The sequence below is a fragment of the Phlebotomus papatasi genome, chromosome 1, assembly GCF_024763615.1.
Source record: "Phlebotomus papatasi isolate M1 chromosome 1, Ppap_2.1, whole genome shotgun sequence".
NCBI lineage: Eukaryota > Metazoa > Arthropoda > Insecta > Diptera > Psychodidae > Phlebotomus > Phlebotomus papatasi.
The window spans coordinates 105,992,370-106,017,787 of NC_077222.1; the positions used below are offsets into that span (position 1 = coordinate 105,992,370).

Genomic DNA, 25,418 nt, shown 5'->3' on the forward strand with positions numbered 1-25,418 from the left:
CAAAGCCACATTCTTACGGAATCCGGATGCTTTGTCGCCAGTGACCACGTATTTCGTTTTCCTTTCGTTAACCTTGAGTCTTATCCTCTCAGCTGGCGAGGTTACTTCGACGAACATCCTCTTAACCGCGAGTGTGGAACGGTCCACGAATGTTACACTGCTTTTCATTAAATGACGAGGGAGAGCCTATAATTACCGGCAACTGTTGGATCGGACTTTGAGAGTGCCTGGATCGTTGCTCTCTACCATGGTGAACAAATCCAAAAGATCCATCGCAGAAAGAATGTTTAATCGAGACTGTTTCCCTCTATACCTGATGACGACGTTGGCAACTTTCCACTCGGGAAGTTTCGAGACTGGAGTACCTTTCCTACAACTGAGGTCAACCCTGATAAAGTACCTCGGAGTCAAGGCTACGCTTTGGTGGCTCTCACTACTTAGTCGTCGTAAAACCATCCGAGTTTATCGTCGTCAGTCATAGTATCGAGGCCTTTGTCTGCTTTTCTGGACTATAAGCCTTGTAATTTAATTTGTTGGTTTTATTTTGTATATAGTATATTATAATTATACTTATATCATCTGTATAAAACTAGGATTAGACTGATTTTTATAACGAAGTGAGGGAGATGTCCATTGGTAAGAGTACTCCTCAAAGTCCAAGATATCCATGACAGTGTGAATGATCTAGCATGAATGTTTTTACGAATACTAGAAATAGTTGTACTTTCTGATAAGCCATGGTGAATACTTCATGATAGAAATCTGAGGAGAGTTTTCGTTGCTTAGGATAGAGAGCTGAAAGATACACTGATGTGTAATGAGCCATCCAATCCAGAGTGATGGACGAAGCCATCAGTCAGTGTTTGAGCAGCGAAAGGCAGTGCTGCAATTGATTGATCAGCTGTGTCAGGACAGAGTAACTGAAACTGTGTGTCCAGCCGATCAAAATTTTACTCCAGCACTGGACGTGGCTTGTTCGCCGTTCAAATCAGAGATCTCTGCGCCATAGATTCAGCACTCTATCCGCTGAGGCACGAAATCTCGGATTAATTCCTTTGGAAAGAGATACAAGGCCTATGCGCCTTAAATCTGGTGAACGGGCTAGGAGTGTGTCGAAGCCATTGCCCCTTTCCTGGTCGACAAGTTCGTATGTTGAGAGTACTAGTGCCTAATTAGCACTGTACGCGTATCCTTACTGTGCCCGATGCAGGTCTTATCATTCTGTCCTTTTGCCTGAAATATCCTTCGGAACGAGAAATTCAGTCTACTGTCCGGGCCTGGTGATCCTACTGTCCTGGTCCCTACATAGAAAATGCCGTACCTCAAGATGTAGGATGCCGCCCCAAAAGGCCGATTCAACCCTACCGGGCCTATGCGTTTACTAAAGTGATAGCGAATACATCGTTAAATTTGAGGAGAAGACCAAGTATTCTAGACGTCGCTGACCTAAGACCCAGGTTCTTCCTCCCTTTCTAAAGGTCGCTAAAGTCTTTGACCAATCAGAGACAGCACTACACTTAAATATTTTAAGAAAAAAAATTTTTCATTGCATATGGCTGATGTTTAATGCGAATCAAAATTTTTCAGTATGAGTATCGAAATCTTACAAGCATTCCACGAAGTTTTCTTCAGTTCGTCAATCCGTTTTTTTCATATTTTCTCTCATTTTCATTCAATATCGCCTCATGTCAAATATTTTCAATGTTAGGAATAAAGCGTGAAATGGAAAAAAAAGTCGTTGAGGGGGGATGAATTGATGCTGAGAGTTTAATGTTGAAAAATATGATGCTTTAATAGCACTTTATGGAGCTTTAGCACCACTTTTAAGTACGTTGACACCATAAGAGATTCTGACTTCATGACATTCCTCTCACCTGCTGCCACATCACAGGTGAGGGTCTTAGGATTTCACCTGAGACGGCAAAAAATATAAAGAGGTACTTAAGAAGTGCCAAAGTGATGGCAATAAAAGTTGTATATTGCTTTATTGATTTTCCACATTGATAAACTTGCGATAAACTTGGAAGAGAAAAAAAAAGATTAAATTAATAGGATATACCACGGATTTGTCTTTGCAATTAAATTTAATGGAAGTGGAATGCTATGGGAAGAAAATAATAGAGTTACACTCCTGGTTTTCATGAGTGGTTAGTGGTGTAATTTTCTCCATAGAGATTAACTCATCTTGACGCATTTCCCTTAGAATTTCTAGAGAAAATTTCTCTCTATTCTTAACATCCCCATCAATTTTCTTTTCAGCTTTCATCCCTCCCACCCACTGCGCTATGGGAATATTTCAAATTGAAATTTGTCCCAATAAAAGAGCATTAATTTCTTGTCAAATAGCGGAAAATTGAGGAGAGCAAGAAGCTTTTCTGCTGTACACAAAAGTATTGAGCAATTTTTCAGCAGTCGCATGAGATTTATAATTTTCCTGGATAACGAGGAAAAGAAGTGCTTCTATGCAGCCATTCTTTAAGTCTTGCAAACTAGTGCTATAGAAATTTTCAACTTTAAAAACGATTAACACTAAAGTTTTAACTAGATTGTTTAATTAAATTAGAATTCTTTTTATGGACTTCTAAAAATTTTAGATCATTATTCTTGCTCCAAATGAAATGCTTAATAGAACATTTTATGCACGAATTGCCACTTGGATTAGAAACTGTACTAAGCATTGATTATGAATTCTTGCGGAAAATAAAAATGTAATTTTCCTTTTTTATCGTGCTGGATGGGAGCCAAGAATGGAACCTTTATGTGAATTTAGGAAAAAATACTCACCTTTAAAGTAACCCTGACTTCGAACACTCCATATTTCTCCGATATTTCTCTAATTAATTTAGAAAAATATTAAGTGTTCAGATTACTATACAATAAATTGTAATAATTAAATTAATATTGAAATAATTTTCGTTAAATAATAATATCACTTCAATTAAATCAATTGTGTTTATCCCTTTTCATTAATTTTTATTAATAATTTTTCAGGGGACAATTTTTCACTTTAATCAGTAACTTTGAGTGAAAATTGAGCCCTAAATGCGATACCTGAATAACAATAATCAAATTATGGGTAATAAATCTGTTGCAGTGCAATTATTATTAATTATGTGGAAGCTTCGTTGTAGAAGGATCTGTTAATCCTGAGGGATTGTTCACAAGGACTGATTAAATTCCGGAAAAAATCCTAAATGCACATGGAGGTCAAAGAGTAACTTAAAAGTTATCACAGTGGCTCGAGTTCCTGGTATTCCGAAATAATGTATCAGTTTCCCTATTTCCCTGAAAAATATAACGATTCCCCGGATTCTCTTAAAATCGAAAAGTTTTCCCGGGTTTCCAGGGTTCCTGAATTCCCTCAAAAATGTATAAGTTTTTCGGATTCGCCGAATTCCGCAAGAGTACCTTGAAAAAATGTATCAGTTCTCTGAGCTCCCTGAAAAATGTATAGGTTTCCCGGGCTCAGTGAGTTTCCCGAAAGTTCTTTGAAAAATGTAACAGTTCCCTAGGTTCCCTGAAAACATATAACCTTCCCGGGTTTTCCAAGTTCCCTGAGAATTCCCTAAAATATATATATATCAGTTCTCTGATCTCCCTGAAAAACGAATAGGCTTATAGGCTTCCTAGGTTCTTTGAATTCCCCGACAGTTTCCTGAAAAAAGTGTATTAGTTCCCGGGGTCCGCGAACAACGTTTGGGTTCCCCGGATACTCCGAATTACCTGAGAGCTCCCTAAAAAACTGTATCAGTTCCCTAAATTCCCTGAAAAACGTATACACTTCCCGGGTTATCTCCGAATCCCCGGAGAATTCCCTAAAAAAATGTAGCGATCTTTGGGTTCCTTGAAAAGCATATGGGTTTCCTGGCTCCTCCGAGTTCCTCGAATGTTTTCTGAAAAGAATGTATTAGTTTCCTGACCTTCCTGATAAACGTATGGATTTTCCGGGTTCTTCGAATTCCTAGAGAGTTCCCTGAAAAAAAAAATATATCGGTTCCCGGGGTTTCTTGAAAAACGCATGGGTTTCCTGGTTCTCCAAGTTCTCCGAGAGTTCCCTGACAAAAACGTATCGGTTCCCTGGGTTCCCTAAAAAACGTATAGGCTTCCCGGGTTTTTCGAGTTCCTCGAGAGTTTCCTGAAAAAATGTATCAGTTCTCTAGGTTTTTTGAAAAATTTATGAATTTCCCGGCTTTTCTGAATTCCCCGAGACTTCTCTGAAATAATGCATCAGTTTTCTGGATTCCCTGTAAAACGTATATGCTTTCTAGGCTCTCCGAGAGTTGCCTAAAAAATGTATCAGTTCGCACTATTCCCTGTAAAACGTGTGGTTCCCAGATTCTCAGAATTCTGCAAGAGCACCCTTAAAAAAATGTTACAGCGCTCTGGGCTCCCTGAAAAATGTGTAGGCTTCCCGGGTTCTCTGAATTCCCTGAGATTTCCCTGAAAAAATGTCTCAGTTCCCTGGATTCCCTGAAAGGTATGGGCTTCCCGGGTTTTCCCAGTTTTCCGAGTGTTTCCAAAAAATATATCAATCCTATAAGCTTCCAGGGTTCTCTAAGTTCCCCCAGAGTTTCCTGAAAAAGTGTATAAGTTCCCGAATCCCCATGGGTTCCCTAACCAGATTAACCCGAGTTTCTCGAAATGTGTTACCCCTTGATTAATGTTTTATGCTTGGCTCTTATCCAATACAATAAGAAAAACATTAAATTAAATTTTTATTTTCTGCAAGAACTCACAATAATTTTTAGTCTTTTTTAACATCGCCCTTGGCTTGTGGGCTTAATCAATTCTGTGAATTGTGCATTATTTAATTTTAATAATGCACAAAATCTTCTGACAGCCCCATATAAAAAAACCACATAATACGATTTTGTTACATAAAATGGAATAGAAGAAATTCATTTGGCATATATTTCTTTTCGTATATCGTCCAGGCGACCATTACCAACTGAATGTTGAGACCCTCCAGGGTATATATCGATGGCAAATCCCTTCACAAATTCTTTATTTCGTAATGAATTAGCATTTCATTTTACCGACAGTATAAAAATATAGAGTAAAGATATGGCAAAGGATCCCAGCTTTGCAGAATGCTCGAACTCACGAGCTCTCTGTGAAAACTTTCGTGTAATTTTTGGGTTTATACTGCTTTACAACAGATTGAATTGATTTATAAATTATAAAAACATCCTGAAATTGAAAATTGATTAGGAAAGTCGCATTTTAGAACATTTCGGCATGGATTAATAAGTATATGGGAAAATAAAAAACAAAACTCGAGACCGATTATTTACATGGGATCCCGGTATTATAGGGCAAGTGTGCCAAATTTCGGCTAGCTTCTAATTTCAGCCACTTTGAGTGTAATTAAATTTAAAAAAAACCGTTAAATTTTAGGTACAACTTGAATTTAAATTTCGTTGTAAAAACACACTTTTGCACTTTACCACAAATCGTAAGACTGCTAGAAACACAATCGATCTGTCACATTTTTTGTAAGACTCTTTCCACACTGAGTTTTTACAACGCAATTCAAATTCAAATTATACCTAAAAATTTAACGGTCTTTGTGTTAATACATCAAAAAATGAATAAATATTTAAAAGCAAAATGAATTCATTGACTATTCGAAGATCACATATATAATTTTAATTAATTTATTTGCATGGCCGAAATTACACTCAAAGTGGCCGCAATTAGAAACTGGCCGAAATTTGGCACACTTCCCCTATAAATGATAAATACTTTACAATTATTAACGAAAACTTAAAGATAAGATATAGTAAAATGGGATAATTCGGAATCATGTCTATTTTGGGATTTTGAGATATTCTCTCTGTTTTATATGGTCAAAAAGAAAAAAAGAAAATCACGAAGAAGTACAAGACTTTTCATTCAAGATTTCTTCTTCGTTGTTTATGCATTTTGCCATGTAAAATTGTTAGGAAATCACAAAGTTTCAAAATAGACATCATTCCAAATTACCCCATCTTACCCTAATATGCGAAAAATAGTACACTACAAGTGGTTAAAATATTTAGAGCACCTGCCACACGTTTTGGTCAAGAGCTAAAATCAAATACCAGAAAAAACATAGAGGAACAATATTTCTTCCAGTGTAACAGCTTTAAGCATTAACTTCAAATTTTTAACTGAGCTTTTTTCCAAGCTTTCGCGTTTACTTGCACTGCAATAACTTTATGCCTATTTTATTGTGGATTTTAGAATGCAACTCTGCGAATATAGCCACAAAAGGTACAACAGAAAAAAATGTGGGTCAGTCATTTTGGACCACAGGAAAAATTCCCTTGAAGCTTTTGTAGCCAAATGAAAGTTGCATCGGTTGCAATGGGGGGCGCGGTTTTTCTATGTTGGTTGGTTTTTTTTTTAGCAATGTTGGGTACTTTTTCATGTGGTGGGTGTTTGTGTGGTGCCTTTGCCTTTGTTTTTTTTTGGGTTTGTTGGCGTATCAGTACCACAGTATGTGGCAACAATGTTTAGGGAACATGCAGGGGGGTAGGAACCTACTGCGAGGAAAAATAATGTCAGAGAGGGAGAGGGAGATGGTTGGGATGCAAAAAGAATAAATAAAAAGTTCTCAGTCATTATTTATTCTTTCACTACGGAAACACCAAAAATGCTTTTACCATATTTTATCCACCAAATGAAGTAAATGCCATCTCTGTCGCACTCATTTTAATACCAACCGAGTCATTTGAGAACTTTTGGTGTTTGCAGAGCATTGAATTATTGTCTAGTGCTCTTCCCCCCAGTGTGGCTTTTAAAATGTTGTTTAGTCTTTGAAAATGTATAGCAAATACTGGGCATTTTCATCCCCTTTAGCTATAGAAAATCCACCCACTTTACCCAAAATACTTTGGTACAACATGGGAAATTAGATGGAAAACCACTAAACTTTTGCATATAGTTTCAGTTTTAGATATACAAAAGCTCTCAAACGTTTCTATTATGCCAAAGAGTTGATTTATCATAACAATAAATCAAATTTAATAGTATTATCCATTAATTTAACAAACTTTAAGCAACCACTTCATGTTCTCTATTCAGTTTGAATCCAAATTATATACCATTTTTATGGATTTATTATTCAACGATTACTCTGAATCAATAAAAAAAATTTATTGTTAAAGATATTTAAAATTGGCAAATTGCAATATTGGCAAAATTCCCAAGTTGGCGAAATTAACCAAATTTGATAATTATTGTTGTCGTAATGTCAAATCTAGTGGATAAAAGCGGAAAATATATATAAAGATTCATATATCATACAGACGAAAATGAAATCAACAGCAAAAAATCAAATTTTGGTAATAAAAAACCTCAATCTTCACAAAAAAAAGAACATTAGTGCCAAAGTGTGCCAAGTTTCGGCCAGCTTCTAATTTCGGCCACTTTGAGTGTAATTTCAGCCATGGAAATAAATTAATTAAAATTATGTATGTAATCTTCGTATAGTCAATGAATTCATTTTGCTTTTAAATATTTATTAATTTTTGGATGTATTAACTCAAAGACCGTTAAATTTTAGGTATAATTTGAATTTAAATTGCGTTGTAAAAACTCAGTGTGGAAAGAGTCTTACAAAAAATGTGACAGATCGATTGTGTTTCTAGCAGTCTTACGATTTGTGGTGAAGTGCAGAAAGTTTTCCTACGGTGTTTTTCATGAAAATTGATTAGTTTTCATTAAAGATTGTTTCTGTTTATATTAATAGTGAATCAATCTTTAAATTTCGGGTAAAATTTCCCAGCTGGATTCTGTATTTCGCGTAAAAAAGTATATACTTTGTGAGCGTCTCTCTGGTGAGGTAGTGTTGCCTATTCCGGCAACATATTTTGCTTTCCTAAATTTCTTATTCATTTTGCATTTTTTCATGGCAAATTGTTAGAAGAATCTGTGCGTAAATTTGAGATGCTACTCTTCAGGTCTTCAGGACAAATTACACGGAAGATCTTAGGGCTTGTGGATCATATAAACGTATTAAACTTAATATTAAACTCGTTCCGTTTGACGTTTTGAAATTTCCTATCCGTTGCGTCACAAAAGGTGGTCAGAAAAAAGGTGGCCGGTATTTCACTCAAAGTGGCCGGAATACTACCCAAAGCAATGTCCATGTTATTATTAATTTTTCAATGTTTTAGGAAGTGATTTAAAGAGAACAAATACGATAAACTGGTTTTCAAGGTTCCATACAACCCTCCCGAAAAGGAAGTAACAAAAAATATCAATATGAATTAAAAATATTGCATTTCAAACTACTTCGGTGCTTATATGCAACTATGCCGAAATTTGTCACACTTACCCTATTTGTATAAATTAACATCTAAGATGGTTTCTGGTAAAATATATTGACTTCGGACTTCGGACTAATCCTCTCAAAATCATGTTTTTGGTTTTTCTCATTGGCATGAGCCATTTCATTAATTTTCGTATATGTTTTATGGCTCGTCTAGGTGAAGATTTCGTCCATAGGCCCCTATAACCGGAAAATTCTCCATTTTGAATTTTTGAAAGTCAAAGTGTAACCGTTTCGGAATGCTGAATTTCCCAACCGATTTGGTTATATTTGAAATTTTTGGATAGGTTTTGAAATTCCCAAACTGGCTTCATCGGGTTCAATCGACAATGAATAGGTTGAAAACCTGTAAAGGGGGTCCCGGAAACACAGAAAATTTGCATACACTTAAATTTCGATGAAGAACTGGCGTGATAAGTATAGATAGGGCACTCGGGGGACTCCTCCCTACCTTCCCAATTGATAATAATTTGAAAGTGATGACATTATCCAATTCCACGTAAAATAACGATCCTCATAAAGTACAAAAAACGTGGTTTAGTCGACCACTGAAGAAGGTCCATATCCAGGACCGAAAGCTCTGGGCAAGATTGAAGGAGTGTTTTTCTTTGTGAAATGACTGTAAAGCCACTGGCCATCACCGGAGAGTCCCATATCTATATTTAAATTTCGCTGGTCAATGTTCAACAGGTCAGTAGATAAACAGTGATGACGTCCTTATAAGGTTCTCATGTCTTTCAGTAAGCTTTGTGTTACATGGGTAGTTCAGGCATTATTCCTAACACTTGCATATTTAAGAAAAAGATCAAGATAAAAGCATTTTCGAGTTATTTTTTAAACTTTAGTACTGTGTTTATTGAGGAAAAAACTGTTTTCCCATTAGAAGTTGTTAAAACATCTATTTGGAGCATTTTCTGAATTGGAGCAATTTCTACTCAATCTTTAGTAACAATTTTACACTTTCCAGAACGTTTAATTATATTCCAACTAAAGCCGTTATAAAGTGAATAATAAAAATGTTAGTTGGAAAAATGGAAATGAGCAGGAAAATAATATTTTTTCATTCAGCGGAAATCAAATATTTATGTTAAAATGATTTATGATCACACTTGCGCTATTCTGACTGAAATAATTTTTTTTACTGAGCAATAATGTTTATTCGTTCAATTTTTATAAACTATTACTCTGAAAGAAATAATTTGCAAAAGGGTGTAAAAGGGTGCAAAAATCGATTAATTTTGGAGATGAATTTCGAATTAAACGAAAAATTTGCAATTGGGTGCAAAAATTTGCAATTTGGCAAATATTTGCCAATTTATTGCCTCCCTTTGCAAATTTTTGCAAATTTTTACCTCCGAATGAGCACCCTCTGGTGAAACACCATAAATATGATTTGGCATTCTTGTCTGTCGCATTAACACAAAATCGACGTACACATACTCTCAATGAAAATGTTAATTGCACTTTTCAATTTTTACTCCACTACCATCGTAGACACTTTTTTTTCAAAAACTTTTCACTTTATCTATTATTTACCTAATTTCTTAGCAAATTTTGCCCATTTTTCTGCGTTTAAACACTGACATTTGCAAGAATTTTTGTCGTCGGACTATTACTGAATGAACCATCCAACATGTCAAAAATTTTTGCATTGGGATGCAACCTCGCGAACAAATCTTTCAAAAATCTCACTATTTAGGTCTTTTCGTCAGAAAATATTTGTCACAAAACACTCCAAAGACCTGAGCAAACTTCTGAACCACAAAATTTCTTTTTTCCAAAAAAATGTTTGTCAATTTTCCTACAAAACACTGCTCAATTTTCACCTTATTTCTGTCGGCACCGTGTTTTTGTGAATCTTAACACAATTCTCTACCGTAGGAGCTTTTCTTCCCATTTTCCACTATTATAGTTATTGAGAAAACACGCGAAAACTATCACCACTTTGCGAATTAACTGCACTGTGAATTAATATTTTGTCTGCCATTTGACAATTCTGAGCGACACTGGAACTGGAAGCCATTGGAAATTGCTTATTTTGTCGCGTGAAAAATGGCAAACTTTTGCATCCTTTTGCATCTTTTTGCAAAACAAAGTTGATTGAATTCTAATTGACCAAAAAATCGATTGAAATTAATCGATTTTTGCAAAAAAGTCGATTGGAGCCAGGGTTACTACCCTTTTTGGTTAATTACATGGAGTGGGTGTTCTCCTTTTGCATCCTTTTGCAAATTATTTTTTTCAGAGTAGTTTTGAAATAAAACTTGGCATTGAAGGTTTGCCGCCGGATCTATCGTTTCGCTTTAGGGGCTGTTTACCGTCGCTAAGCTGGCGACGGCCAGCTTTCAGAATCCTTTTCGTTGTATCAATTTCATCCGCAAGATGAATAATCAAATAGAAAAGAATTATTAGGGGAAGTGAGGCAGCTTTGAATGTAAAGTAGCTTTGAAACTGATATTTTTGTCCTATGTTTTTAAATAGAACCGAGCAGCTAAATTATATCACGATAATACCCAACACACAATAACTTTTGTTTAGTAAACATGTTTTTGACATTTCAATGAGAGTGAGTGAGATTTAGATCTAGTCACCTCGCTCTATCTCATGGGAAATTTTGAAAACATGTTTATAAACAAATATTATTGTGCGCTGAGCATAAGACTCAATTTTATTAGTAAATATGAGAAAAATCTCAATTTCAAAGTAGCCCCACATTCAAAAATGCCCCACTTTCCCCTATATTCGGCATTGTATGAAAAATTCACATAGAATTTATAATATTTTATCTCATTTCAAAGTCATGTCTCTCCTGAAGCTCCTCAAGATGATATTCATGCAGACAGATTGTAACGTGAACTCGTGTAAGAGCAGGAAGTTCGAGGGCAGGAAAATCATGTAAAAAACCATTCTTGCACACACATGATGACTCTTCCCATTTCGCGTGCCACACATGCTTTTTGGGGTTGGAGAGAGTTAAAGGGGTATGAATGGAAAAACAAGCGAGTAAACAATTTGCATAAGACATAAAATCTAAATATGTTCAACGAGAGAATTTCCACAGCGTTTTCTCGACACATACCGATGCCTCTGAACTTCCTCTCACAGAACTTCCCTAGTGCTTCTCTCTTGTCGAAAGGAGTTTTTCCTCCCGTTCCAGAGTGCGGTCGTCTGGGGTGCTGAAGGAGCTTTCTGGGGAAAGGCGGAAAAACGTGTGCAGAGGCACAAAAGTTGGGGGAAGAGGTGTGAGAGAAGTTTGTGCCAAAAGAGACGTATTGTAGAGGCGCATATTGTATGATATTCAATGTGTATCACTTCTTGATTCATAATTTATCATCTCTGACACTGTACAGTGATACCAAAACTCTCGGCTCACACACTCCTTGTCAGTGAATTTCCCTTCTGTCCGCCCCGTCTGGATGTGGGTGGGATAAACAGAGAAATCAGAATTTGTGAAATGTGTCACGTTTAATAACACTACTTTGCTTATGATTCTCCTTCATGCTTATTCTAACTTGTCATCTCATCCGGAGGCGACTAAACTCCTGCGCCCCATGGTAACGTCCCACCCACACGAAGCTCTCCAAAAAGCTCTCTGATTTGGAGCTTCAGATAGCAAAGTTTTACTTTTAAAAAATTCTCCGTATTTTCTCCTTCACTCAAAAGGCAATAAAATTAAAAGAGAAATGACAAATCTTCATCCTCCCAAAAAAAAAAAGCAGAGAAACATCCCACAACTCCCATTTATATTTCTAACCTCAATTTTGTCTTTTTTTCTTGCACAGGACCCATTTTTGGGAGCTTCCAGGCACAAAATCATGGTCACAACACCCTCACAGATCGGACAACACCAATGCCATCACTAGGTTACATCTCCCCAGCGTACTTTGACATTTCCATACCACGAAATGTGACCGCTCTTGTGGGCAAATCGGCCTATCTCTCATGTCGTGTACGAAATCTCGGCAATAAAACAGTAAGTTTTATTCTCATTTTCTCTCCCAATATTACCATAAACATTATTTTTGCCCCCGAGCCAACTAATACAAGCCAAGAATTTTATTAAGCATTTTTCCTGGTATTTCGACATCATTTCGCAGGATTTAAAATTTAAATAAAACTTCCTGTAGGGGAAACTGGGGCACCACCAAACACGGGGTACCACCAAACACTAATTTTTATTTCTAAACTTCTTGGACTATCTCGACCATTCCTTCACTAGACAAACATCCCTATAGTGCCTATAAATTCCTATCGGTCTTATCCTCTGATATTCAATATCCGATTAAAAAATCGCAGTGTTTGGTGGTACCCCGTGTTTGGTGGTGCCCCAGTTTCCCCTATATAGTGAAAAAAATAATTCAGTCCACAGCAACCAGGCGTCTCCATCTGAACGCATTTTCTGCCTAATTAACCATGAAAAACAAAAAGAAAATCATGAAAAGCAATCAAATTCCAGTTTTACAATTCGCAAAGGCAATTTTATGGACATTTAAATAGATTGGATTGTTGAAAATTTCATTAGGAAAGACATTTTTGCTTTCAACCAGGCGTCTCCATTGCTATATGATTGAATAGGGGTTTTCTAAGAATTTTCCAAAGTTCCACCTCTGACGTACATCACAGAAGGTAATAAAAAAGAGAAAAGATACTAAATCTACAAGATAAATTCACAATATATGTCAATAAGATTTAAAATAACATTTACAAAGTCTTTACAAGGTACCAGGCGTCTCCATCTGCAGGTAGAATAATTTATTTTCTCACTTTGAATGTTTTTAAAGTAAAAAGGGGTTCACAAAGACAGAGATGATTGTCTAATAACTGTTAAAACAATATTTTAATTATAAAAATGATTAGAATAATTCAGAATAATAATCGGGAAGGAATTCGCATGAACTACCAGGCGCCCCCATGGTGATTATTCAACGAAGATTTTCATTTCCACCTTCGTTTTATAAAACCTAGATATCTTCATGGTTATTTTAAGAAATAAAATCAAAAATAACAATTTTCAAGACAGGTAGAAAAGGACAGACACTTTGAGAAACATATTTAATTTTAATATTTGAAATAATCTATTTAGTGTGACAGTTAATTGTGATATTAAGAATGTTATTTAACAGATTTTCCGTAATGCAATAATGAAAATTGATTTGGTTCCTGCTCCGCTTCAATTTCTTGACTTACATTTTGTCAATGTCATTGACACGAAAAACTACAATAAAAATATTAACCACGTTTTTTTGCCCTATTAGTAGAAAATTGATTTACATGCACTGTAAGCAACAGCACTGACTGAGAGAAAACCGAAAATTATAAAATGACATTCAAAACATTTTAATTTTACCCACGTGGTAATGATCGGAAATCGGCGTAATTATTAACCTTTTTATGTGTATTAGGGGTTAAAGCTACCCTTATGAAATTAAAAAACTACCTTAGAATGTTTTAGAGGAATTTTCGGTCTAATAGGTTGTAGCAGATTCCGTTCACAAACTGTTAAAAACTACCCTCAAAAAGTTGTGGAATTAATATGAAAAAATGTTGTTCTATACGTGAAAACTGTAACCATTACGACAGAAAACAAAGATATTTATTCATCAGCAATGTTTATAAGGAACAGCACAAGAGAGGCAGAATAGGAAAAGTTAATTCTATCCATTGTTTTATCCTAAAGAGGAAAGCACTATGTTGAGTAATCAGGATATACCAAATATATTTAACGCAATCATCGTAATTTTTCTCTAAAAATGGCTTGGGACGTAAGAATTTTTCAGTATCAAAGATTATACGATACAGATTATCTAAGCTTTTAAGTCAATAAAAAAATACTTAACAGAATTAAATAAAAATATATTGCATAACACATTTAAACAAAATTATCGAAAGTTTGTACTAAAATTTTATACGGCCATAAGTGTACACTTTTGTGATGAGATTTCTCATTCATGGCCAAAATAAAAATACATATGAATACTATAAATATGTTCATAGTAAAAGTTTGTATTAAAATTGAGCCACAAATGTATTTGAAATAAAACGCAATTACAATCGACAGATAAACTATCCAAAAACATAATAAAAAATCAAAAGCTAATTCGAAGTATTTTCGAAGATAAAAAACCGAAAAAAGCTGCGCCTAGCAGCTAGTAAAGTATGTTTTTATAAATTAGCAATAAATTTGCAGATATGTTTTTTGGGGTAGGTTTGAAGCCCAAAATAGGGTTGCTTTGAAACACTGCTGGCAAGACTATTTTGAAGGCATCTTTCATCCAAAAGACGTACTGGGAGTCCAGAAGTCGTCTGTAAAAAAAACTATTTTTTTTTTATAAAATGGATTATTCAGGATTTTAGATATTTGTTCAGAAAAAGATAAACTATCTACTTGTGTCTCACGAGAATTTACAGGCTCAATTTTCCGTTTTTTAATAGCTCTGGTTCAACTTTAGGATCAGGAAAATTTTAAAAATCTAAATTTATTTTGCCTTTTACGCAAACGTTTTGCAAATGTCTAGGTTTAAAAAAGAAAAGGATGTAAATTTTGATTTTATGATATGTTCCTGATTTGAAAAGTCTACTGGAGGTATAAATACCTAAATAGAATGCCATGCTTAGCCAATATTATTACCCAAGAAGAAAAATAGCTGTCCTATAGAACCAATAATTTGGTAACGTTTTTAACACATTCCTTAAAAGCTTAAAATGAGCTTTTTTAATTGCTGTAGAATTTTTAAGGCCCTTTAAGAGTGTGCTATTTAACTTTTAAAAGACCTAAAACGGAACCAAGAATGCTATAAGAATTGTCCAAAAGAATATAGAGAAGTAAAGGCTAGATGTTAACCTAGTAATTTATTAAATGATCAGACAAATCTTCCGGTATTCAACCTAAAGACAAAATTTATGTCTCAATAAGATCCCTAAAAGCAATAAGTCCACCCTACCAATCATTAGACGAAATTGTTAAACATCCAAGTATAGAAAACCACGTTAAAAGATCATTTTAAATAGCAAGAATTTCTTTAATTATTTAACAAAAGAAAAACACCAGGCGCCTCCATCTCGCGATTGATTCTGTTTATCCGAACGATTGTGTTGTAGAATTTATTAAATTAATATAGAAAAAGTAAAATCGAATGTAAATTGCAAATCGATTGAGAGTTAAACAGTGTTTTTGCGATTTTGACGAAATACCAGGCGCCTCCATTGGCTTAATAGAAAAATCTGCATTTGATTTATTCAAGCCCATTTCCTGCTCCTGTCTAATCAAACATGAGGAAATCAATCATTGGGAGATGCCTTGCTTTCAATTGCATGTCCTATTGATGAATGACAAATTGAGAAAAGCCAGTTAAAAGGCCCTTTTGGGCAGTCTGTGATTGTGGTACACCGAGTAATTCTGTCTAAATGTTCTTATTGTCCCATGTAGGTCGCATGGGTGCGTCATAGGGACATCCATGTCCTTACAATTGGCACTTACACCTACACGTCGGACCAGCGGTTTCAGACCACCCACCACAAGGACACAGATGAGTGGACATTGCACATCAAATGGGCCCAACCACGCGATGCTGGTACTTATGAGTGTCAAATCTCATCGGTGCCAATCCGCAGTTACTTCGTTGAGCTGAGTGTTGTGGGTGAGTTTGACAAATTTTCCCCCGCCCCCCTTACCCAAAAACCCTCAATAGTTCTGCACAAGTGCAACAAATTCACCCTCGAGGGGTCATTTATCATGTTGGCGAAAAGACATTTTCACGTTTCACCCACATTCATGAGAAACTTTTCCCTACGACTTGCAGAGAATGGCTAGAAAGAAATCAAGTTTGAAATACTACTTGAGAGTTCAATTGGACTAAAAATACAAGAAAATTTAGAGCAGGGGTGTCAAACATGCTGCTTTCGAACATCTTTATTGAGAAAAATATATAAATTGAAGGATATTATGTTGCAAATCTTTAAGGAAAAACAACTTTTTCTTGGGTAGTAAATTTTACACAATGGATATTATTGTATAATATTATTTATTGTAAATCTTATTTTTAATGTAAAAAGGACAGTTAAGGCTTCTTGTTTGAAGCAACGTACCCAAGTAGCAAAATACTGGCAAAATAATTCGAAATGGGAAATAACTTCAACGTCATAATGAGGTAATTATTACCAGGAAAATTACCATATATTAAGTTTGGTAGTGAGCAAAAGAATTGTGACAAGGCGAATTAATTTATGTCATATTTCGCGTCAGATTTTTTTGTTATGACATTCTTCAAGGAAGCTCCATTAAAGGTCGATGGTTCCAATAAAATATATCGAAATATAGTCAAAATTTCGAATGGGCTAAAATCTCGAAAGCTAAAATCCCAAAAAAGACGAAATTATTCGAAAGATAATGCGTGAAATAATTTCCTAAAGCAGAGGAAACTTCCTTTTGCTTACAGCAAACGCGAATTAAATCGTCGACTTTGAATTCGAACTTTGACCCATTCGTAATTTTGGCTATTCGGGATTTTGGCTTTTCTGAATTTTACATTGTGGATTCAAACTTAAGAGATTTTACTTAATTTCATGATTTTGGCCCATTCGAAATTTTTTCTGCTCTGGATTTTGGCTCATTCAGAATTTCGACTAATTCGGGATTTCAACCCATTCGGGATTTTGTCAATTGGGAATTTTGACGCATTCGGGATTATGGCTTTTCGAAACTTTGTCTATTCGGAATTTTGTCCATTCGGGATTTTGGCTGATTTAGGATTTTGACCCATATTGTGTATTTCAACACATTCGGTTTTCTGGTACTTCGGGATTTTAGCTTTCCTCAGGATTTTGGTTTCCGAGATTTAGATTTTTCAGGATTTTGGCCCAATCGAGATTTTGTTTTTCAGATTTCGACGTTTGGGATTTTGGCCTGTTCGGGATTTTGGCTTTTCGGGATTTTAACTGGGACCACTTGGATCTATTACCATGATCCTAAATTGATACAATAATTATTTTAAAGGTCTCGATCTGGATATTAATTTATTATCTCGAACAAGGAAAAACAAATAATTCTGAATCTTATTACGAAATTTAATTGGATAAATCTGAATTCAAGTATAAAAAACTCATTTTCATCAAGCCGAATCACCTGCTCATAAAGGCGTTTTGGTATTATCGAAATTTAAAGGTCCGAATTACGAATTCCTTTGTAAACCAACGTATTCGCTAGATTTAACTTCCAGGAATTAATATTTGTGAAGAAAAGTAAAATAGTTTCTCCGTCACTAGCGGTTAAGTATTATTCTAGGGGTTTGGGTCAAGTGTCTTTCGAATTATGTAATCGTAAGAAAAAGTTTGTTGAGCGGATAAATGAACCTTGTCAAAATCTTACTAAAAGGATGTTGTTCACCAATTTGCCAAACCTTTTTCTTAGATTTTGTATGGAGAAACATGCTTCTGACAAACTTTTTTTGTTAATTTGACAAAACTTGTTTTTTTAGAATAATATTTCTTCCGTGTTTTTTACGCAAACTTTTCAGTTGATCTAATCTTTGAACAATAAAATTTTCCATTCACTTATAATGTTTATTAAATTTATAAATATTTTTTAAGTTTGGATGAAGCCCATTGAAAATAATGCCATTAATCATTTGAATCGGCAGATTCAAATGTCATTCGCTCTTGTGAAGCATAGTGTTTCGTTTAAATTCATGTGAGTTGTTTAAACTGTATGGTTCGTTTAATTTTTTCGTTGAATTTCTCAGGAATTTATATGGGATTTTCTCACAATTTCTGAGTTTAAACAAATCACACAGTTTATACGTGTCATAAGATATAAGAGCGAAGTGTCATTTGTGCGGTATTTCTGCGTAATATCTGCAGATTTTCCGCGAATTTTCTGCGAAAATTCTGTCAAATGGGCATACCGGCGTGATATCGATAAATACGTACCAAATCAGTAAATCGACACAATTTTTACAAAACATCGGCAGATTGGCACTCGATTGACCCGCGAGCGGTACAGTTATCTACCCTTTGTAGCATTTTCGAAGGACTGATGGTAGCTTTTTGGTCAGTTCTGGGTCATTATTACTTCAGGTATTAATTTCGTAATAAAAAGGTAACAGTGGGGCCGGAGCACAGGGGTATTCCAAGAATTTCTATGACGTGCTAATAACGTTTTTATGGCTTCATTTCTACACTATTGTAAAATTATGCTACTTGGGCTTAAGATGTATGTAAACCATGTACACTGTAAGAACTTTTTGTAAGCAGAAATGTCAAAATTTCTTCGAAAAAAAAGTAATTTAAAAAGATCATTAGATAAGAAGTGTTCAGAATTGATCAATAAGAATAGTATCGTGTTCTATCAGTACAAAGCCATGTCATACTCATCTTTCGCAAAATATTAAAAAAAATTTCAGACAGTTCAGATGCATTTTCTTGAGTTTGACACCCCTGGTTTGTTGAGAAAGTTTTACAAAATTCCGTAAATGATTCACGGTGATATCAATGAATTTTGTGTATTCTGTTGAATGGAAAGTTTTCCAATGGAAAGCTCTCTTCCATTTGCGTCAGTCTATATAAAGTTAATATTGTGAAGAAGCCAACTCATTCAAACCACATACATTCTTATATATTTGAAAATGTATGGTGGTTGGGAAAGTTTCTCTCCCTTAGTGGCAGCATTCATAGCGCCAGAATACCAATTGAAGTGGGTAAATTGTAAGATTAGATTCTTCAGTCAATAAGAAGCTTTAGAAGTTGAAAAATGTTTTGTGAAATCCTTCTATGGCTATTGAACTAAACAAATTCCAACAAATAACTTTTGCAACTTGCAAATATCAAGGATTTCTCCTTCAGAAAACATTTTATACAACCAAAGAAACTAGTGAATTCTGCATAGTTTACACCCTCAAAAGTGTGGATCAACAATTTCTTGCAATTTGACTTTGTTCACAAAATCCTCTTTTATGGCTTTTCAATATTTTCAAGATCCATCGAAGCAGTATGATGATTTATATGGGGGTGGCAATCCATCTCAGAGATTCTACAATGATCGCCCAGAGCCACTGTATCCCTATCAGCGGCATCCACCAAGTTGGTATCCACCCTCAAGTTCCGCCAATTGGAACAACTACTACCATCGACAGACAAATGGTCTTCCACATTTCACTGGTAGCCCATGTGGATTTTCTTTGTACAATTTGTGTCTGCTTGATCTAACCGCAAGGGACAATTTGTCACACCCCCATAATCCCATCCCTTTTACACCAAACTGATCCAACAATTTGCATTGAGAACTAAACAAGTGCCACATTTATTAGTAATCACTCGCCCTCTTTTCAGGAAACTTCCCTAAAACTTCCTTGTAACTCTTGCCTCAACATTTTCTAACTTTAATTCATATAACATTGTCTCTCTGAGTTACCTTCTTCAACGACTTTTGCTTAAAATTTACTCCATATTTGAGCATTTCTCATAATTCAACACTAACGCATGGAAATAGTTCAGCTGGAAATTAACAAAGTTTTCTATTCTATGTCACTAACAGTGTTGAAGGAGTTTTCTGTAGCACAAACTTCAAGTGCAATAGCGTAGCGATAAAGTTGTATTGACATTCAGGAAGAATAATATGTATTCTTTGGAGTTGTATTTCAATTTTAAGGGAGGCATGCAAGTAATACAATTTGATATAACAATGAGAAATTGAATACTATCTAATTCCGAAATTTCCTAGCTTTGGTTCCAAGAAATTAGAGACTAGGCTCTAATGTAATTTAATTCTACAAAGGAATTGTGGAACTAAATAAAATAATTGGAAGGCCCAGCTTCCTTTCGAAACATGCGAAAATATTGTACATCAATTTAGACCCAAATCTCCCTACACTGAAAGAAATCCGAAAAAGTTAAAATAACATTCCGGAAATGTTAATTTTACCCTGCAGTATTGATCCGAAAAGCTTTGTATTTAAAAAACTTTTAGAAGCCTAGGCCCGGTAGTTAGAAACATAATTTTTAACATAATAAAAGATAAATTCAACAAGGTTAATTATTTTAAATTTTTAATACTAAATGAAAAAATATCCGCTGAGCTCTAAATCAATATCCTTGCCTGTCTTTATCCGCTTACTAACAATTCTTTATCTAAGAAAAAATAATTATTTAGCGAAAAGCTTTATGTTAGAGTTATTTTTGTAAAGTCCAGGCGTTCTTTTCGAAATAAAAGTGAATTAAAACATTTTCTTTTGACATTTTCTTTACTAAATGAACAAAAACTTTAACAAAAACTTCTGGAATTTGGGGAAAACTAAATTATAATTAATTCAAGTCAGTTGAAATTTTATTATAATCAATTAAGGGAGACCGGGACCGAAATAGCCAGGGATAGAATTAGACCGTGTAATGTTACAGTGTGCCTTAAAAGAAATATTAAAGTAACCACTATTAGTTCGAATCAAATGCTTCCCTTCCTGCCTGATACAAATACATTTCACTGCTTGAACTCAAAGAGAGAGAAGTTATATAATTGACTTCTTATCTAACAAGGGGAGGAACCCAACTGTCTCCCGCGGATCGGGACGAAATTTGGCATGTAAGTAGGGTCCATATAGAAAGTTAACCAGCCACTGGCTTTTTACTGTGCGGCCATTAGAAGTAGTCATTGTGACCATTCATAGTCATGAATTTCTTATATATGAAAGATTCTTTTAACATTTGTTGCTATTTTTCTTTGACCTGAAAATGCGTTTTAATGATGTTAAAGCTTGGTTTGTGATTACTGATGAACGTCAGAACCCTTTCATGCGATACACCTTCATGGTAATGTCATAGGTCATCCGAGTAAACATTATACTTTTTCAAGGAAAATAATATTTTTAATATCAGCGAATTTTTCTTTCAGATTGTTTAAAAATAGCGAATGGGAAAATTTCTTATTCTTGTTCCTTTTTTTCCTCTTTAAATTTTACTGCTGCCGGATTTCTTTTTCTTTCTGGTAAGATCCACATTGCATACTTTTTCGTCTTCATTTTTTTTATTACAAAAATGATTGTTTTTTATTCATATCTCTGCCATTTTTTATTCGATTTTGATGAGTAAGTAGTCGTTAGGAAGGTCCCAATGAGCTTTGTAACATAACCAAAAATCATAAAAATCGGAAAATTACAACTGTCAAATTTTCAAGGTCAAAACTTTCAAAGCGATTTTAGCGCTACTAGAGGAGGTTTGACGATGTTTAAATATTTACAAAATTATAGAGCGGATCGAGACGTTTCATTTTCATATAAATATTAATGTTTATGTTTGGTCAAGTAGTTTTGCAGTTATGGACAGAAAACCAAATGCAACTAGAAAATAATATTCTGTCCTAAATCACCTAAAGTAGCATATCGTGAAATTCTTTTCTTTCTAATAAAGTAGTATCCCGTTAATTGAATAAAAATATAACTGCAATAATCTTGCATAATTTCCATTAATATTCAAGGAAGTCTAATATCTATATATTGCATTGTTCGAATAAATAAAAGATAGAGTAGGAGAATACAAGGTATCAAAATTTTCTTATATTTTTTTTTTAATAAATTGTGTTCTTCCTGAAATTGTGCAAAAATTTTATATTACATGTTGATGATAATGATTACTTATGATAAAAAATCCAATATTTTTATATTGTATAGAAAATGTGTATTTTTGAAAATTTCAGACTAACTATTATTGTTTTTTTTTAATATTTTCCAAACATTTCAAAGTAGAATTTTAAAAAGTAAATTAAAACTCATATAGACAAAACTAACCACATAATTTTAATGTAATTCGCTGTTAATGTAGTCAAACGTTAATTCAGCCGAAGAAGTATTTTTTTACCTTGAAAATTTGACAGTTGTAATTTTCCGATTTTTATGATTTTTGGTTATGTTACAAAGCTCATTGGGACCTTCCTAACGACTACTTACTCATCAAAATCGAATAAAAAATGGCAGAGATATGAATAAAAAACAATCATTTTTGTAATAAAAAAAATGAAGACGAAAAAGTATGCAATGTGGATCTTACCAGAAAGAAAAAGAAATCCGGCAGCAGTAAAATTTAAAGAGGAAAAAAAGGAACAAGAATAAGAAATTTTCCCATTCGCTATTTTTAAACAATCTGAAAGAAAAATTCGCTGATATTAAAAATATTATTTTCCTTGAAAAAGTATAATGTTTACTCGGATGACCTATGACATTACCATGAAGGTGTATCGCATGAAAGGGTTCTGACGTTCATCAGTAATCACAAACCAAGCTTTAACATCATTAAAACGCATTTTCAGGTCAAAGAAAAATAGCAACAAATGTTAAAAGAATCTTTCATATATAAGAAATTCATGACTATGAATGGTCACAATGACTACTTCTAATGGCCGCACAGTAAAAAGCCAGTGGCTGGTTAACTTTCTATATGGACCCTACTTACATGCCAAATTTCGTCCCGATCCGCGGGAGACAGTTGGGTTCCTCCCCTTGTAAGTTGTCACCGCTTTGTAGCTTAAACGGTAAAAGATATCAACTTTCTGCCTTCTGTGACCCCCATTAAAAAAATGTCCAGACGTTTTTTTCTTTTTTTCCTCGCTTACTCCATACCCTCCATTTTTTTTTGGTTTTTTTCAAAATTATCCCAAGCTTCTTCAATGATTTTCGGATTTATTCTAGAAGTAGTCCAGGCAAACATTCCGTCCAAACATTTCGTTTTGGAGGGCCCAATTTTCAATCGATTTTGTTAAATTTAGATTTTTTGGAAAGGCATTGAAATTCTGAACCCGGCTGCATTGGTTAATCGGTAATAAACCGATTAAGTACCGAGTTTCGAATAAGTTTTTTTCGAAATTGTATTTTAAACTGACGTAGCAAATTACAAGATGAACACAGGACAACAATGCCCTTTCTGGAAGCGTCAGTGAGAAGGGATCAATTCAGAGTCAAACTCCTCAGTTTTCCAAAGCTTTCGGCGTACTGCATGCCTTCATCAGTAGTGACTGAATATAGTTTTTATCTCTGATGTGCAGTACGCCGAAAGCTTTTCAAAACTGAAGAGTTTGACTCTGAATTGATCCCTTCTCACTGACACCTCCGGAAAGGGCATTGATGTTCTGTGTTCATCTTGTTTTTTTTCGAAATCCTTTTTCTCTACTTTAAGTTTGTTCCCGAGCTAGAGGTCAAACGGTAAGAGATATTGACTTCCCGTCTTCGATGACCCACAACAAAAAATAATATCTCTAGACGTTTTTCTTCTTTTTGCCCTATCCCCTATCTATTCTCTAAAAGCCATGTCCTTTTTTATTTTTGGATATGTTTTAGAGATAGTCCAGCCGAGCAATTCGCCCGAGCATACCTACGACCGGAAAATTCGCCATTTTGAATTATTGAAGGTCAATTACTTTAGAGGACCTATTTTTTCAATTTTCAACTGATTTGGTTAAATTTGGACTTTTTGGAAAGGTACTGAAATTTCGAACCCGGCTAGATCAGTCTTCATCGGTAATGAATAGGTTAAGTACCGATTTTTGAATAATTTTAGATGCCCTAAAAACCATCTTTTTCGGTTTTCTCATAATTTGCCCATACTGTTTCAATGTTTTTCGGATACCTGGATGTAAATTGATCGACCTTAAAAGATTCAGTATATAATGGATTAGTTAATAATTTCTAAACAAATTTGCGGTAGAAGTGAAGTTGCCTGATCGGCCAAATTTAAATGTTTCAAATTGAACAACTTTTATGGATTAGACTTTGCAATTTACGTAAATAATTACAGTACGACTCCGATAGAGTCAACTTCTAGATTAAAATTTCTAGATTAAAATTTCACACTGTGAAAAAATCTGTAAAATTCGAGGTTTAATGTCAAACTTTTAAACCAATTTTGTTAAGAACTTGAGAAAATTTTTAAAGAGTGAAATAGTATTAACAACTGTTAATAACTAAGAATTTTGCAGATATACATAAATCAAATGCGTTGACTCTATCGGAGTTGTACTGTAATACGATTAAATAATTAATCTTTAAAATAATTAAGGAATATTCTTACTTGGGTTAATTCCCAACAATACTTATGATCGGAAAATTCGCCACTTTGAATTATTGTAGGTCAGAGATCAATTACTTTGGGAAGATCACTTTTAAACCGATTTGGTTAAATTTGTTTTTTGGAGAACTATTGTAATTTCGATCCCGGCTGCATAGGTCTTCATCGGTAATGGATCGGTTAAGTACCGATTTTTTGATTTTCAAATGCTTTTTTGATCTATGAAGTCTATGAATCAATTGATCTCTGCGCAAGATCATGCGAGAAACTAATTTACAGTGAGCCGTGTCTCTAGAATTCGAGCATTCCGCAAAGCTGGGACGCTTTGACATCTCTTTTAAATTACAGCTTTCACTTTTGTGCAAGTAAAAGAATCTCTATTACCTAAATAAATTTATGTGCATCACATTGTATATCCTAGCATGGACATTGCATAAAATAATTTTTTTCTTAAAGTATTCTAATCATCTTTTGTGAAGATGGATTTGATTTCAATCTATTGATCTAACTACTTCATGCATTTATTGCAATAGCTCACAAATTGATATATGAACATTTATGAGCTTGTACAGTTCAATTTTATTGTACTAATCTATATACAGGGATATGAATCAGAAATATATTATTATTTATTTGGTAATTTATATCAAATTTCAGCAATATTTAATTGAGAATTTAACGTAAATGAAATTATCACTTAGTTTCAGGCAAGGGAAAAAAATAAGGGTTTCTTACAATCTTGTCAGGTCCTGCTATCTGTAGGAATTTAAATTTCCTGCTGACTAAAATTTAATTATTGGCTGTCTAAAATGATTTTACAAAGCTTTAGCTTCAGGTGAATCTTTTTAATTAGCTCGATAGGGAACCAAGGAAGGGAGTAGAGGCACTCTGAGAAAAACAAGGACAACAAGTTTTTCATGAGCTTTTGGTTTGGTCTCAGAGCTTCAGACAGAAGCTTCTCTAATTTATACTACATTGATTTTTAATAACTTTTAAATTAGCAAAATCTAATTTGATATTCTGTCAAATTCAGAATTCAATTGTCGCTGCTGCACGACAAAAT

The 25,418-nt window shown here is 34.4% G+C and overlaps 1 protein-coding gene across 2 annotated transcripts in view; it reads left to right on the forward strand.

Annotated features, from left to right (window-relative positions):
• Positions 1–25,418, forward strand: part of LOC129799070 (zwei Ig domain protein zig-8-like) — a 161,284-nt gene that overhangs the window by 118,287 nt on the left and 17,579 nt on the right. For both annotated transcript variants that reach the window (XM_055842677.1, XM_055842678.1), the window contains exons 3-4: positions 12,100–12,290; positions 15,744–15,954. In XM_055842677.1, coding sequence (XP_055698652.1) covers positions 12,100–12,290; positions 15,744–15,954 — 402 coding nt within the window. The remainder of the gene's footprint in view (positions 1–12,099; positions 12,291–15,743; positions 15,955–25,418) is intronic.